We start from the raw sequence: 17,276 nt of genomic DNA on the forward strand, positions 1-17,276 counted from the left end.
TTGACCATTATACTGATAGAGTACTAAGCTGTAAATTCATCTTTTGTTCTGCTGATCATTTTGAATTTCAGTATTTATTTATTTAGCTACTCTCCGCTTTATGTCATCCTTCGAATTACTACACATTTTGTAATTTTCATTGGTACTTTCTTCGCGCAGTGCAGCCTTGGGATCTTCTACAGCCGCAGTCAACTTTCCGCAGGCGGCACTCTGTGCGATCTCCGGTTCGGTTCGCTTAATGCCTTTGTGACATTTTAAGGTTCAATTTGGCTAATAATGGCGGTGCAGATAAAACGGGGCTCTCAAGTGCTCCCAAGTGCTGATTGGCTGCAACTTCTGCGGTGTCTAGATGGCGTTCTAATGAACGGGTACTTAATTGCAATGCCATGCCAATATCTGGTGGCGTAATTAACGAAATTACAATGTTTCGGCTTTCGCTCAATCAGTCATTTCGCTCAGTCCTTTTTGTTCCCATAACAATTTGTTTGCCGAATGTCCCAGAGGCAAAACAAATGTCTCCCCAATCCCAGTCATTTCCTTAACCGTTGCTGGCTTGCCTTTTAGCTGGCTTTTGATTTTGTTGGCCAACTGCTGGCCCAAATGTTATGCCAAATTGCAGCTACCGTTTTGCGGGTTTGCGGGTTTGCGGGTCTCTGGGGCCAGGTTTCTGGTATCCGGCTTTAATCTCCTACCAACTGCCGGCTACCAGTGTTGCCCAAAATCGCTTTGGCAACGCTTTCTGGCGGGGAAGGGGGCTGTTTTTGATCTCATCATCGTCATCGTTGGCGGAATCGAGGGTTTGCCCCTTCAGCTCTGCAACAACAACTCATTCTTCTTTCGAGCGAAGGACATCAAACAGAAGCGGCGATCGCTTCTAATTTGCATAAACATTCGTTTAACATTTATCCCCAAAAACGTTTTCGCTGTTATATTTCTTTTTTTTTTTTTGTTTTAGCTTACCGCTTTTCGCTCTCTCTGAAAGTCGTCATAATCTTCGAACGTTTTTGGCCGAGTCCAACAATTTTGGTTAGGGCTTTTTTTCCTGCGCTTTGCTCGCCAATTTCATTTCGCTTCTGCGATTCCCAAGCCATTTAAGACCAAAATAACCGCTTTTGACAACAAACAACAGCATCTGCAGGAGATTCGCCTGGCAATCACAAGCAACAACCACCACAGTAGCCAGAAATCGATGCTAATCTTGGCCGGGAATGAGGAAAAATGTGCCCACCGTTTCCAGTTTACTGTGCGATCGATACCCTATAATCCAAGCAGCTCCACTGGCATATGACTGTCTGAATTTCGTTGTATTAAATTTAAATAGATATCCAGGGTCGACCCAAAATGTCTTTATCTGCGAAACAAGTACTATTCATAAATTATTTAAAAAAAGACAAACATTTTTGAAGGGCACTCGCCAGCCGTCCAAATTGAAACCAAATAGTTGCCATTTGAGTTCATAAACCACAAGCTGAAACAAAAATTATAAATGGAGTTGTTTGCATTCGTCCTTTAGTCATGTTTTCTTTATCAGGAATTGATGGTCGATGGAATGCAAAATACAACTCAATCCGGAACGGGTTTACCCGCGTTCTTGGATCTTAAAGTGGAATAAGTGAATTAAGATAATATAAAGTTCCAGCTTCCTAAGGGCTTGAATATTACTGGTCAATGGATATCGTGCAACAATCAAATAAATTCAAAGCGCTGTCCTCTGTAACACTTTTCCGCTTTTCACGCCCAATCGAATCATAAGTGTTACGCCCACCCAGAGTCAACGCCCCTTTTTCCCAGCCCCGGCAAATCCCAGACGTGACAGGCAATGGACAAGGCTGCCAGCCCATGGCGACCTAAATCGTAAGTTCTTGGCAAAAAAATTAAACTTTGCATTCGAATTGCCATTTCTATTTGTTAGCCTGACAACGGAGTCATGTAGAACAGCAGAACTTGGCAACTCGAAAGGCGTTTTGCCAATTTCAGTTCGGACCTCGAAAAATCATAGCCAGTGCAGGCCAACTTTAATAGCTCAATTAGAAATGGCGGCAGTCGTTTAATTGGAGTTTGCATGGTGTCATAATATGATGGGGCATACGTTTATTGGATTCCAGATTGCAGATTTGCAGTGTAAGAAATGAACAGATGTCAAGCATCTGGTTAAATGTGCTTAAATTTCCATTGATGCCCCTGCTCAATGCCCCACAAACATTGCACTTGTCAACTGCGGAGTTTTCCCCCAGCTTTCCATTTCCCAGTCTCTCCACTGCCAACTGTCTTCAGTTGATTGGCGTTTGAGGTGCGCGTGCGCGTGTCTTTGGGGCGAAACAATTAATTTGAATAATTAGCAGCTAACGATGGGGACAGCAGCAGCAAAAGCAGCAGCATCAAGCACTGCAACTGCAACTGCAACTGCGCTGCCTGCTTTCAACTTGTCGATTGTGTCACGCCAACAGGAGTTAAGGCCAAGTCAAAGGCAAGGCGCTCTCGTCGGCAAATGGCGATATAAAAAATGCATTTGGCACTTGAGAATTTATGTGCCTGCTGCTGCTGCTGCTGCTGCTGATGGAGAATCAGGGCTCCTGGGGCTGGGGACGAGGATGTGGACTCCGGAGTACGTCACGCGAAATGATGAATTACTCGCCGGGGACGCGCGTCAGTCTTTGATGAGGAACGACAGCGTGAAATTAGACAAAAGGGTTATGGCAACATGGCCAAAACGGAGGGCATCGGAGTGGAGTGGCATGGTGTGGCATGGTGTGGAGTGAATGGTGGTGGTGTGTGCCATATGCCACATGTGCTGTCTGGTTGACTTTGCACTCGAGGACGACGCGCCTTGACTTAATGAAGATGACGAGAGCTGCAGGGACTGGGCGTGTTTTAATCCTTCCTAGGTACAAATGCCTAGGTGTTGCCGCCGATGTTGTTGCGTTTGTCACTGGCTGGCACAGGCGTTAATTTATTACAAATTATTATGATTCCTTCTTGCGCCTGCAGTGCCTAAAACGCTTCTTTTTTCTTCCGCAACAGCAGCAGCAGCAGCAGCAGCAGTAAGGAGTACATCAGCAACAGCAACAGCAACATCCACATCAACCCTCGTTGAAGACGTCTAGACAAATGCACTCCAAAGGTTAACATGATAAATGTCGTTTGTTGCATGTGACGCGACAACTTTCATGTTGCTGCCGCAGTTGCAATTGTTGCTGCATTGTTTTTTCCGCCATCGTGTGGCGATTATTAAGCCAAGCCAGTCAACAAATTAATCAATGACGTGAGCAATTAAAGTGGTAGAAAAAGTGGCGAAAGAAATATGGCCCACAGGATAACCGTTTTGGCATTAGAGATGCTAAAAATGCTTGGGAATATTGGCAGTTACTATGTAGTTTTTATTAGTGCTTACCTGAGCCATGAAAAATACTTATATCGACTGGATATAGGATAGTGACCTCCTTTTCTTTAAGTACAAACATTTCTTCAATAGTTAATACCACAAGTTTTATAGGCCGATTAAGTAGGTATGTACAAATTGCCGTTAAAGTTCTCCGCATCGCTGTTTTTCAGAGATATCGAAAATGGGAACCTGCTTTTGCATTCTAATTTTGTGTTCCTCTAATTGTGACTGTGGCAACTGCATTCGATATGCGGGAAACTAGTCCCACTTGCTGCGGCTAACAAAAACCGATAAAAAGTGTAGAAGAAACCGCGGTTGCTTCATCTTCATATTCATCTCGGTGCCTCAATTCGCATTCCGCACTCGGATCGGATCGGATGTGATATGATGTGGTGAGCGCGGACCGCAAACTGCGACACCAGCAACACCAGCAACACCAACAATGGGCAACCAGACCGCAGCAACACTAACAAGCGACTTTAGCCAAATTAAGTTGTCCAGTTTGCGGTGTACGCACAGCGGGTTGCAAATAACAATCTCCTGTTTACAGCAACCACAGGCAAAGGCAACTGCAACTGCAACTGCAACAGCAAGAACAACAATTGGCAACAACACCAAACTAACAACAGCAATCAAAACTGCAAATGCATCGAGTAGGGGGAATAGAAAAAGAGGCATAGAAAAATTATTGCAACGACCCAAAAAACGCATTTAACTCATATTTCTTGCCAGTCGCCAAAATCAGTTTTTGTTTGGGGTTTTCGTTGTTTCTTTTTGTGGCCAAGCACCTATGTCGATTTCATATAAATTGTCAATATTTGACACATTTACGTGGCGCAGCAATAGCCAAGGAAAAACAAAAAAAAGAAAAGGAAAACCGATCAGGAAAACAGAAAATATTTGTCGGCGAGTTCAGAAATTTATCAAGTGGCCAACACAAATGGGAATAAAAATGCTAAAAAGCTGATTAAAGAAGTAAAAATACTCTTTAGCATGTATTTAATCACATATCTTAATGATTATAATGATTATATAATAGCAACACAATAATCAAAAGTTGTAAGCTTGCCAATCTTACTTCATATAAATGTGTTTTAAAGTAGCCTCATTTATGGTAGAGTATGCTCACCCCTTCCTTTTCGCCGCCGGCCAATTAAAAACTTCGAAAATCGAAAAAAAGAATTATTAACTTAATTTTACTAGCCGCAAATATTTCCCGGCACATTACGAAAGCCGACACGACGTTGTTGCTGTTGCTTCTGCACATCGACTTGGCGCAACTCCGGCGGCACGGCCAAAATTATTAACTAAAAAAGCCAGAAATTGCAAAAAGATTGCCTGGAAATTGACATTTGCTCGTTAATGTGTGCCTGCTGTTGCTGGTTAGCTGCAACAGCCACTGCGGCAACTGCAACAACTGCGGCAACTGCAACAACTGCAGCAGCAGCTGACCAGGTCGTTTGTCGGCATCGCATGCGACTGCCAATAATTTAGAGCTTTTAATAAAAATGTTGCTGCTGCAACACGGACACCGGCGACTGTTCGAGATTTATATCATAATTTATTTATTAATTTCATTAAGTAAATTTTGTGTGATGAATGACGCTGTCGCTTGGTCGCCTTCCTGCGGCGATTGCCGAAATTTGTATTGTTGCTATCCCAGTGACTAAAGAGGCACCATAAATTACTGGCCAATGGAATCGGTGTGGTTGTACAATTTGAAACGAAATTAGATTATAATTTGCGCAACGCTTTTACAAGTTTGGTTAAGTTTTGCATTTATTTGAATTGCTAGTCAGGCATAAAAGTAAGGTTATCAAATATTTATTTCAGCGTGTTTTTCAATCGGTTGGTAATTTATTGCAAGTTGCACAACTGAGAGCCGAAATTCTACTTAATGTTTGGACTCTTGAATAATAGCACGCCATTTGGGCCAACATCAAAAAATGATTAAAAAACCATTTAAAATTATATTCAATAATAAAGCATCGAATAAATTTGGTCAAACGAAGCGAATTGTTTAACGTTTGCGCCACAGATGCGGCAAAAAAACAAAAAAATCGCAAACTACAATAAAGAAAAATCAAAAGCCCATAAAACTGACGACTAAAATCAATTGCGGCTCTAAACTTTAATGCCCCATCCTGAGGGGACTTGGCCAGAAGGTAGGTGGTATTGCTGGCTGTCTGCGAGCAGTGGAAAAGCTACCAAAATTGAAGGTTTCCAGTCTGTTTGGAGCTGGCCACACGAAATCGCAGCGGCCTCTTGCCAAATTCAATGGATTTTACTTTTCGTTTGGCCAAAAAAAAAACAAAAAATGCTAAAACAACAGCAAAGCAACAAAAACCACACAGAATCGCAGAAAGAGCTGAAAAATCGACGGCAAAAAAATCATAGCTCGCTGCTGTCGTGACCAATTAGTGATCCAGTCGAGCGGTCGCAGGGGCGGTGCGGCGGCGGGGGGCGTGGTCGCGCAGGCGCACGTCAGCTATAGCAAGGTATAGTATAGCATAGTATAGTACGGTATAGATATAGCTCGAATATCGCAGCAGGGACGGGAATAAAGACAGCAAGCCAAAGCTGCAATCGCGACCGAGTCTACATTCAAATATTTTGTGACACAAAACGCTTTTTCTTGCTGCACCAGCAACGGATTTGCTTTTGCTTTTGCTTTTGCTTATTGCTGGGGGCCTCTGTGGGTCCCAGAGCGTATTTGCTTTGGCTTTTGTGTCTGTGGCAAATCTTTAGCCATTTTTCTACTTGGGCGTGTTCGAGTGCCAGGCGTTTGGGGTCTGTACTCTGCCAAATATGCATGGCAGTCTACCTCTTTAAATAAAAATCAAGTTGGTTTCAGAAAAATATAAACATAATGAAGCTCAGCTCAGAATTTTCACAACGAGACGGCTGTGATTTTCAGCTCTCGTCTATTTCACTTAGTTGGCGGCTTAAATTACTTCCGATTGTAACTTTCCCATTGGCACCGAGAAATATCAATAGAAAATTCGTAGCAATGAACAGGACGTCTCTATCCGACTCCACCTTGACGGATTCATCTAGTGGATTCGCAGCTAGAACACTAGGACTGCCGTACCGCAATGCCCGAGGTGCGTTTATGGCCAGGAGAACTCAACCTGTGGTCGAAGAGATCCTGCAGTTGATGGATGCCAGAAATCGGAAGAATGAGCAAGTGGTCATGGATCGCATTTTGAACAACAAATTGGAGCGGGATAAGCTGCCGGAGAATACTCCGCTGCCCATATATCTGGCCCATCGGGAGCCCCGAAGTCCGAGTCCACCAAGCCGGTGGGATAAAAAGCGGTCTAAAACGTAGGTTGTTTTTAGTTTTTTTTTCGAAAAATATTGCTTATATTTAACAATTTATTTCAGCCCAAAAGGTAAGCAACTCTGGTCTCTTTTTTTTGTGAATTTCTGGATAGGAGTGTAATTAATTTAGTGTCCGCTTTTCAATTTCAGAGTATCGCAAATTAGCCAGGCTGCTAGAAGCATCAGCCGCATCAGCAGCAACAGCAGCAGCATCTGCAGCAGCAACACCAGAAACAGCAGCAACATAAAGCAACATAATGCAACACAAAGCGCAGCTCCCATGACTCATTTCGCTTGATGCGCGCGACATTAAGAGACAAGGCTGCAAATGGAAAAAGGAAAAACACAACGGCCACAAAGCCAAAACACTCACTTGACTTGAAAATCTGCAGAGGAATAACTGACAGTGTACACAAGCAGCACTAATTGCTGTAAAATTGCAAACAGTCCGCTGCGGAGCGGGAGTTGGAGCCAAATCGGGGACTTTGGGCAGACATAGAACAACAGGAGAACACAAAAATCGCAGCGGCAAAACAACTGGACGTGTGTTTAAAAAAAATCTTAACGGAATGAATGCAACAGACGAACGAATGTGCAACGAAACGAGCAACAGCAGCAGCAGCAGCAGCAGCAGCAGCAACATGAAGCCGCAACAGCAACACAAGCTGCAAACAACTCAATTAACACAAACAACCAGCCAGAGAATCGCGCAAAAGTTCCTGTTGCCGTTGGGCATTGCCCAGCCGACCACGCCCACCAGCCTCCAAGGCCGCCCCTTTTGCCTTGGCCAAAAACAAACCCTTTGAGCCCTATTTTCTGGGCACAACTTTCGGGTCCCTCGACAAATGCAAGTGACTCATAAATCCTGGGAACGCGAAATTTAAGTGACTGCGAGTTTTCACAAATTAATTTTTCCATAATAACATATTAAAGATCTACAGTAGATAAAATACTGTACGAAATGGTAAATTGCTTTGTTCAGTTTAGTTTACTACGATAATTAACGTGAGCATACAAACTAATGGAATATAGTATAAACTTCCTTCATTTCTCACTACTAAACATCGCATAATAAATGCATAAAAGAAGCCGTCAGTGTAAGAATCTAAATACCATTGGCATTTATGATTTATGAGCTGAAATGCTTTCATAGATTAGCAAACTGTCTAATTTGTTGCATCCACATCGACAGCTACATTGTGGCAATCAAAATCAAAGGAGAATGTTCCTTTTCTTCGGGCTCACTTTGTGGAATCGTCGATCGAAGTCGGCGGAAAATCCAAGGAGTCTCGCACTTGAGTGGCGATTCCTGCGGAGCGGAGCGGGCTGAGGGTTAACTTAAATTGCTAATACCTGACATTGGAATGTTTTTAGCACTTCAGTTGTGTTTGGACAACGGCAACAATGGCAACTGCAACAGCAACAAACAGCAACAAGCGGCAATGACTTGGCCAAAAGCCATTGGCAGTTGGTGCTAAGCCGCCACAGAAATGCAGATGCGGCTGGAGGCATCCTCATGCATTTATGCAGACGTAGCTGCCGCCAGCTTGTCGTCGATTTACCACACCCCCTCCCCCCCCACCAAGCATCCCCCCTGATTATCCCCTCTTAGCCAACTGCTTAGCAATGCGCATATATTTGCCAAGTGTTCGAATGGCTTTGATCGACGTGGCTGCCTCGACTCGAAGGTGTCGGCTAGCGGGGATTTCTCGGTCAGCCGAAAAAGAATAAGAAATGCCATCAGCCAGCAGGTGTTGGTTTCCGTCTCTTCTCGATTGCATACAAAAAATAAGTGTGGAGAAAAAAACCCAAATCCCAGCCCCAAAAGCCATTGCCAAATTGATTTGTCAATCGCAGAAACCGCAAGCCTGCGCACATTTCGTTGGCATTTGAAAGCCATTTGAATAACATTTCACCCGGGCCGACAACTTAAGTTAGCATTCGATATTTCTTTCTATTTTTTCCTATTTGCTTTTTGGGAAAGTATCACATTTGGGCAGATGGAAAAACTGCTGGTTGCACTAGCCTCTGCAAGAAATAATTACCGTAGTGTTTAAGCTGATTGCGTTGCCTGTTTATTTGGGCGAATTTGCTCTCTACTCAAAAAGTAAAAAGTATCTACTCAAAAAGTAACATAGCATTTAATTGCATTTAATTGGCAGCTAATCATGCTCGTCGGGAACTACTTAATTACTAAATAATTACAAAGCACAACCCTTAGCCAAAAATTGTTCAGAGATCTGGAGTTAAGAACTCGGGTCAACAGGAAAGTAAAACCCACTCAGAGATAAGCAATATCGATCTGTTAATAACCAGTTGAAAATGATCTCTCCTTTTCCCGGGCAGTGCTAATGCAGCTGCAAGATGTCCGCGTTGTCATCGTGGTTGTGGCAGTTGCTGGTGCCATTGGCTTGCCATTTCTGTTGCAAGTTGCAAGCTGCGAGCTGCCGTTGCCGTTGCAGCCGTGCTGGTTGCAAGTTGTCGCCGGTTGCCGGTCCCTTCGCCAATTTGTTGCTGACACGGCTGACGAAGAGAAAGAAGGCTTGGCCCAGAGCAACCAACAGCAGTTGGCAATGGAAGCGCATAAAAACTAATTGATTGGATGCCAAGATGTTAAGCGCATAACGGCAGCGGCGAAATAGCAGTTGCAGTTGCAATGTTGCCGTCTTTCCGCAACTTTTATTCAATTTAAATGCGCTTGCAGCGCCAGTTGCGATGCCAACTCAGCAGCCCCGCCCTGTGACGGCCAATTCGCTTAAATTAATTATTTTTTATTAACTTTTCGCTCATTGATGAAATTTTTCAAATACTTCCCCACATTCTGCGACCGCAACTTTTGCGTTCTCGCTGCAAATTTGTCGCATGCGAATTTAACACTGATCGTTTGGCATTTTCATCCGCGCACTCTGGTCGGCATAAAGTTTGATGGCAAGTTAATAAAACGATATGGCCGTCGGGAATATTTGAGATTTTCGGGGAAGCCATAAAGAACTGCGAACCTTCGATTTCACTTAAGTGGCCGTCTCTATCTCGGGGCCAACGGGAGTGGTTCTGGCCCAAAAGCAGTCTGGTTGGAATACGGCAACATATCTACCAGTTAATCGCGTCAACTCGTTATCGTGTGACGTTAAATCCACTACCCTCCCAAAAACGCAGGCGCGCATTTATCAAAAGTTATTGCAAATTAATTGCAATCTGGCCGCCTCAATCTGCGGCATCATCTCGAGGCGATCTGGCCAAGAGCCGTGAGGCTGCGTGAGCCGTCTTGGCCAAGTCTGGCGTTTTCGGGCCACGGCTGCTGCTGCTTACCAAAATTTATTGATGCCTTATTAACTGATAATCACAAGCATACACACACACATGCTTGCAAAACGGTAAAAAAGTTTGCAACTCGCCTGGCATATTAAAGTGCATTAAGATAATTGAAATGGCCAATAAAAAATATTTTCCCTTTTCCAGACTTTTGGCCGGCCGTTCGCTCCATTGGTGTCAAAAACTTGTCCAAAGTGTTGAGTATCGCGCTTTGGGCGTTTTCAGTTGGCTTTTTCCAGTTCTGGGGCTTGGTTAGCGTTTTCGGACTCCAGTTCTTTTTGGGGTCCTGGGGTTCACCTCTCAATGGAGCTGTTTTTTCTCGGAACCCACTCGCGTACTCGGTGCTGAAGCGTTTTTCAATTTCCACATTTCTCATGTCGGGTTGTTTTGATTTAGTGATTATGAGCGGCCTCAACTGGCCCCCGGCCCGATCTGGTTGCATTATGTATATGAGTTATTAATAAGCTTTCTTTTGATAAGCCAACCGGCGTTCTGCAGTTTATACAATGGGCGGCCATTTGGTGCCAAGTGTTTGCTTAAAATGATTTAAGGCGTTGCCCCGCCAAATCGCGATGAGTATGCGCCCATCCAGGACATCTGATAATTGTTTTTCGGCTGTTCCTTGTGTTTTCTGCAGAGCTTCCAAACAGCCAGACATATATTTTCGACGAATTTTCGACAAGCAAACAAGCAATTCACGAGGAATGCACATAATTCTTGATAGTTCGTAATTGCCTTTCAAAACGCAGGTAACTTAAATCAACAAATTCCTAGCAGCGTTCTCACGATATTTTTTAATTTACTGGTGAAGTAGATATTTTTTACTCTGACAGCTGTAATTTAAATACAAAATATTTAGTTAAGCTTCATATTATTTCAAGTCGAAATCTTATCCACTGACTAATTACGTTTACCTTTAACTCCCAGGTGTTGCACTTTAAAAGAAGCGCACAGAGTTTTAGGTTTCAGTTGAAAGCAGACATGCAGAGCAAAATAATCGTTAGTTTGACATTTCTTTCTTTTCTAATTCGTTTTGTCTTTCCTAACGAACTTAATCGAATTATCAATGGACACTATGCCGCTCCCAAACAATTTCCATACCAAACATTTCTCGGAGCACTTTTTCTTTCCAATCTTCAAAAAGATATCGCATGGATTCCTCTGTGCGGTGGAATTATTATCTCCAGGAATCGTGTCCTAACTGCAGCTCACTGCCTGGATAGTCCAGATCTGTAAGATCGAAAATAAAACAGATTTTTATTCTAACCAAACCAAAATTTGAATGTTTTCCCCTTTCAGATATGCTGTTAAAATATATTTTGGTGCTGTAAATGTTTCGGATGTAGGGGAAGCGGGCCAACAACGATTGGTAGTCAAAAGAGATCATTTCATAATACACAATGAATGGAATAGCAATTTATTTGCTAACGATATCGCAATGATAAAGCTTCCGATGTCCCTAATATTTGACGACTACATAAAAGCTGTCCAACTGCCAAAGCCAAGACTTCAATACGAATTCAGTGAAGCAACTATCTCAGGCTGGGGACACCTTAACGGTAAGGTGCCATTTCTGTAGTATTATTTGTTCACCTAATAGTCCCAACATACAGGAAACTGGGATCCCAGCTTGAAATACCACAATGCCCCGATTTTACCTGATCGTGACTGCGAACGTATCTTTAAGTCTATAATAACTTCAGCAGTTCCATCATCGCTTATTTGTATAGCTACAGACGAGCACAGTCCGTGCAAAGGAGATTCTGGTGGCCCATTAGTAATTTGGCATGAATCGAACTTTGTGCTACTGGGAATAGCATCCTTTATAACTAACCCTGTTTGCCAGCCAGGTTACCCAGTCTTTTTTAACAAAGTTTCTTCGTACCTTACCTGGATTCGCCATCACGCAAGAAGTCAAAATTAAATTTAAAACATCTCCATCCAGACTATCCTTTGACCTGCTAAAAATGTATATAAATATACTTACTGCAAGTATAAATAAATAAATAATATTTGTAATGTGCTTTACCAGACTTTCGGCATAGGAACTTTGAAAGTAGCTCTAGTTGTCATGATCATACAAAATGCACTGCAAAATACAAGTAGGCAAAGAAAAAAGTAATATGCAAAACTAATAAATGTATGGTGGAAATTTGTAATTGTTCATCACAGAAAATGTATATTCACTTACATAATATATATATATTTTTTTTTCTTTTTTTCTACTGCATTTTTGAATTTGGGCAGCAAGACCCAAATGTTTGCGCATTATTTATCATCTTTCAACCTTGACGAGCCCCATAAATTAGCGATCGCAGTGCCAGTGCCATTTCCATTTGCATTTATATTTTCATTTCCATCTCCATTACCATTGCCATTACCATTTTCAATTCCATTTGGAAGGCTGACTGCAATTACACCAGGAAGTAAGCGACCTACAAGCGTTTGTTTGGGGCTTTCCAGGAATTTGCGAGGCGTAGCAACTGTTTGTGACATGTTTTGATTTGTGTTGTCGACGTTTACGAGCTTGTAACTCTTCTTGGGACCCTGGACCTAGGCCAAAAACCAGGGGAGAGAGAGTCCAGGTCCATAGGTATCCACATAGGTATCCCAGGGATAGGTATCCCAGCCACTCACTCGACACAGAATCGAAATGTTATCGATGACATTAATAGCGATTGGGGGCTTTCATCAATTACATGCCTTTGTTGGCCAGACCAGTTGGCCAAGCAAGCGGGCTAACATCCAGATCGTTACAGCCAGCACAGCTTAGTACAGTTCGGCCTACGCAGCGAAATTGTAAATTATTACAATGCAAATGATTTCCATATTGTAAATATGATGTGAGTGCTGATAAAGCAGCGGGGCTGGCAAAAGGGAACCGCCTCTGCCTCTTGGCCAAGTTTATGCAAACAAAAGTTCAACGCATTCAAAGTCAAGGCAAGAGTCGTTTCAGAGCAGTTAAAGTAATTTTGTGAGTACCGTTTTGGGCCCGGATCTTGGCCCGACTTTGGGTTCGGGTTCGGGTTTGGGTTTGGGTTTGCGTTTGCGTTTGGGCTTAGCAATGGGTTTCGGTTTCCTTTGGCTGCCTTGACCACCACCAACGTCGCCGGCAATCAAGTCAACTCCGCGCCGAACTGTATTAACTCTTCTGTCTCCTCTGGACGGGTATACGGACAAAGCCGAAGCCAAAGCCAAGCCAACTGTTGCGCTTTTGGCCAAGTTGCGCCGTCTGCTGTCAGTTGGCATCTTCCTGTTTGCACAAAACGTCACGTTCGAGTCACGTTTCCAACTGCCATCAATGGGGTGCCCATTGCCAGTGCCCGGGCACTTAGTCTCGCCCATAGCCGCCGTTGATGTTTCCCACAAATTTTCAGCCGCGTTTTCAGCTCTCAGTTTGCAGTTCACCATTTGGCCATTTGGCCATTCGGGGATCTTTTGGACGGCTTCTCCTGGGCGCTGGCGTAACGCAACAATTTCGCAATCACCTGACAATGTGACAGGTAATAGTCGTGTCCAGCATGCTAGACATTTGCATACTCATAGGCACGGGCAAGAACTGTGAAGTAATTTCGATGCCAGGCGAGCATCGCTCGATGGTCACCTCATGTCTGGCGGTGGAGCATACTGTGATAAGTAATTGCATTGCGTTTTGTGCAGAGAAAAAAGCTATGTCCAAAACTGAAATAAATAGTACTAAAAGGGGTTGGAAAAGCACTATAAAGTGAACTAACACGTTTAATATAGAATACGAGCCAATAAAGCATACAGTTTATGAAGCTTTTTGCTATATATGTTTTTCAAAAAGAGATGGATACGTTTGTTCCTGACTGTTCTGAGATTTTCTTAGAATTTTTCGCAGTGCAGCTAAGAATTTGTTTCGCATAATTTGGGCCATTGCCAGCCAAGCCGAGGAAGCCCAGAAAACGTAGAAAAGCCGAAGAAACCTAGGCGAACCGAAGAGAATCCATTCATGAAACGGGCACCCGCCTTGAAGTTGCAGTTGAAACTGAACCGAACCGAACCGAACCGAACCGACTGAACCGAACCGACTTACAGCCATATAAATTGCTGAGATTTCTCTCCGCTTTGACTGGCTGCCTTCCTGCCGTGTTATTAAAAGTTCAACCCACATGAGAAGCAATTTGCAAACTGTTAGGAGAAATAAATAGTTTAGCAGGGAGGAGCGGGAGCAAGGATCTTAAGTGGCACTTGGCAGGAATTTGATAAGGCCCAGAGAGTCGGCCAAGATGCATTTGCACCTGAATTGGCAACACAACACCGAAAACAACGAAAGCGCAGATTGGCCTCGGCTCGGAAAAACACTTTGCCCTGCCATTGGCTTCCATTTCAGTCTTCAGCTCTCAGCTTTCAGTTTTCGGTCTTCGGTTTCCTTTATTTTTGGCTTCTCTCTGCTTTGGTGGTGGAAAACAGCCTCCTTTCGACCAGATTTCCTTTATTTTTCCACCGATGCCAAGCCTTCTTTGACTGCTGCTCTTCTGCCTTTGACTCTTGCCTTGTTTGCTCTTCTGCTGATTATTTCACCGATTAAGTTTATGGTTCATAAACCAGAAATTTCGATTCAAATGCACGAGGGGCAAGGGGGCGATGCTGGGGAACGCGAAAGATTTTAAATAAATTACAAGCACATTTTGTTGCCCCACGTTGTAGGCTAATTGTATGCAGAGGCAGCGGCAGCGGCAGCGGCAGCGGCGAAAAAGTATCTGAGAAGTAGAAAAAAACCCACCTGTGGGATGTGAGTGTGATTTGGGTTGGGTTCCTCATGGCCGGGCAGCAAACATACACGTACATACTCGTATGTAGGAGAAGTAGAAGTCCGGATTGGGTAAGCGACAGTTGCAATTTGCAATGCGCTTGTAAGATGCTTTCGCCAATCTTTTAATAAGAATCAAACACTAGACGGGAGAATTCAAAACCATTTCGTATATGAGCAGTCCCCAAACTTATCGCTGATCGCCCCGGTAGGTAGGTAGGTAGGCAGTTTGGCAGACAGTTCGGGCCGGGCCAGTAACCAGCCACCAGTAGATGGAGATTCCAGCTCGCAACTCGGCCTGGTGGGCAGCACAACAGCAACAGCACAACAGCACCAGCAGCCCAGCTCTCTGCTCATTACACTTGGCCTGGTCAGAACGGTCCGGTCTGCCAATCATGCGTTTGGGCCGCACTGCAATCCAGTCCACGCTCTAGTACTAGCACACTCACAAAAAACGATTACACTTGCTATTTGAATAGCAAGTCTAAAACATATGAATGTGTATTTTGGTACAGATATATTCCGATATTATTATTTAGCCCTGGAAAGAGCTAAATCAGCAAGGAGCTATTATTACATTTAAGAACTTAACAAGTTACCGAATCGTTTGAAGGATATGGCTAATGAAACCAAGAGGTCAGCGCTTGGAAACGTATTCAAATTTTTCCAAGTGAATCACTGTGAATCTCCATCGCCGGTTCCTGGCCAAAACAGAAGTTCTTGTCGCTTGTTCCTGTTACCTGGTTGTTCGGCGCGACCATTGAATATTTCAAATCGCAATCAGTTGGCAGGCATCTCACTCCCCGGCTACCGATTCCTGATTCTCTGGACGGGCTATCCATTCCGGGAGCTTTGGTGCCAGGCGGGTGTACTCAGCGCATTAGTTTCAATGCGCTTTAATTTATTAAAATATCAAATTTAAGTACGAGTACATGCTCTGCAGCAGCGCTACAGTGCTAGTAGCCAATATTTGTGGCAGCCGCAATCGAGATTTGTGTGTGATTAGTTGCGGCTGAAATTGGAGAACCTTTTGGACTCCGCAGAAGGAACCGGGTGATAGATGGCCCCACTGCGGGCAAAAAGAAATTGAAATTGAATTCAGGCCTGACTGGGCCATATTTATAGCTTAGCATCTGAGCAGGGGATCGCTAAGCTTTCATAAAGCCAACTTTTCGAGGCTAATCGCTTTGCACTTTAGCCCAACGCACAGCCACGCCCCTTAGCCCACAACGTCTGACCCATTTTCTGGTTGATTTCTTTTCTTAAACTTTCAAGTACGTGTATTAATTAAACCCCAAGGAATACCATGCACCAGGAAACAAAAACAAAAAAAATTGGCAACACAAAGGAAACATAAATTTTCCAGCAAGACACTTTCCTTGTGGACTTGTCCCACAGACTGTGATGCCAACGAAGGAACTTGGCCCAAACCAGAAACAGAACCGTTAGCGCTTTGCCTTTTGCTTTTGATCTTTGGCGAACAGACACATTAACATAAATATGAGTGCGAGATAAGTGAAGAACACACCCAGGAATGATGAGGAATGAAAATTCGCCGGAGGAGTTCCTTTTTTTTGTGGCTGAAAGGAGGAGCTATAGTTTTGGCTTAGGCCCCGGCTTTAGCTGCAACTTGCCTCATTGACATGCGTTAGACAATCGGCAACTGCAACACTGCAACACTGCAATGACGGCGGGCGTTTGGGCGTGATAGCGCTGAATGGGCGTGGCAGCTGCATCTGGCCGGAAAATCTCAATAGATGATCGTAAACACAATTTTTGTTTAGCGGTCAGACGAAGCCGAGGGATTAAAAACAAAAAGAAACAGAAAAATGTCGGGAGGTGTGGTCATTTGTAAAGGCTGGCAAAGCGCAGCCACATTTGACACATTGGCAACATGTGGCAACATGCAAATGTTGCAACCATGCCACATTACGTTTGCTAAATGACTACGAACATAGATATTTTTTATTTCTCTTTTAACGAGTGTAATAATAACTGCAGATTTCAATTGAATATGGCAATTTATTTCGAATGATCATAAACATTTGTCGAAATCTTTTAAAAACATATTAAATATTTGCCTGTGCCTAATTAAATGTTTATGTCTAATATCTAACTGATGCAATACAATAGGAGGTCTTTAAAATCAAACAACGTTTGTTATATTAAAAAATAAATAATTTAAAATTTATCTAAAAAGCATAAAAAGCTTGCAAAATGAAGCTTGCAACACTGTAGTGTTGCACCTAGCCCAGAGCCCAAAAAAGCCAGCGACTTGAAGGTGTGGAGATGGCGGCGACTGGAGTAAGATTTCCCTCTCGGTTTTGGGCAATCAAATGAAGCCTCCCTGATGGCCAACTGCCACAAGATGATGATGTTGCTGATGAGCCGTACGACAATGGCAATGGCAATGGCTCGTTGCTGTTGGCCGTGGCCGATGTTGATGGGCCAATGTTTCGGTCAGTTGCCGTGGCGAATCGCAAA

The 17,276-nt window shown here is 43.6% G+C and overlaps 2 protein-coding genes across 2 annotated transcripts; both read left to right on the plus strand.

The window, feature by feature from the left end:
- Nucleotides 1-6,392: 6,392 nt before the first annotated feature.
- On the plus strand, nucleotides 6,393-8,184 carry LOC6543586. Its single transcript, XM_026978130.1, has 4 exons — nucleotides 6,393-6,709; nucleotides 6,770-6,777; nucleotides 6,857-6,916; nucleotides 8,081-8,184. Exons 1-4 carry the CDS (start codon nucleotides 6,393-6,395, stop codon nucleotides 8,182-8,184), a joined length of 489 nt encoding a protein of 162 aa, XP_026833931.1.
- A 2,235-nt stretch (nucleotides 8,185-10,419) lies between these two features.
- On the plus strand, nucleotides 10,420-11,983 carry LOC113563975 (chymotrypsin BI-like). Its single transcript, XM_026978131.1, has 4 exons — nucleotides 10,420-10,463; nucleotides 11,318-11,577; nucleotides 11,632-11,868; nucleotides 11,964-11,983. The coding sequence occupies exons 1-4, from the start codon at nucleotides 10,420-10,422 to the stop codon at nucleotides 11,981-11,983; spliced, it is 561 nt and encodes a 186-aa protein (XP_026833932.1).
- The last annotated feature ends 5,293 nt before the right edge of the window (nucleotides 11,984-17,276 follow it).

Source organism: Drosophila erecta, unplaced genomic scaffold, assembly GCF_003286155.1.
Source record: "Drosophila erecta strain 14021-0224.00,06,07 unplaced genomic scaffold, DereRS2 tig00000021-arrow-pilon, whole genome shotgun sequence".
Lineage (NCBI taxonomy): Eukaryota > Metazoa > Arthropoda > Insecta > Diptera > Drosophilidae > Drosophila > Drosophila erecta.

Bases quoted from the DNA above. Each gene is read 5' to 3' on its own strand.
- LOC113563975 (XM_026978131.1), top strand. From the start codon at position 10,420: ATGAGCGGCCTCAACTGGCCCCCGGCCCGATCTGGTTGCATTAT. The intron at 11,578-11,631 runs GTAAGGTGCCAT...CCCAACATACAG, and splicing joins AGGCTGGGGACACCTTAACG to GAAACTGGGATCCCAGCTTG. The intron at 11,869-11,963 runs GTTACCCAGTCT...ATCTCCATCCAG, and splicing joins TAACCCTGTTTGCCAGCCAG to ACTATCCTTTGACCTGCTAA.
- LOC6543586 (XM_026978130.1), top strand. From the start codon at position 6,393: ATGAACAGGACGTCTCTATCCGACTCCACCTTGACGGATTCATCTAGT. The intron at 6,917-8,080 runs CATCTGCAGCAG...GAATGTTTTTAG, and splicing joins ATCAGCAGCAACAGCAGCAG to CACTTCAGTTGTGTTTGGAC.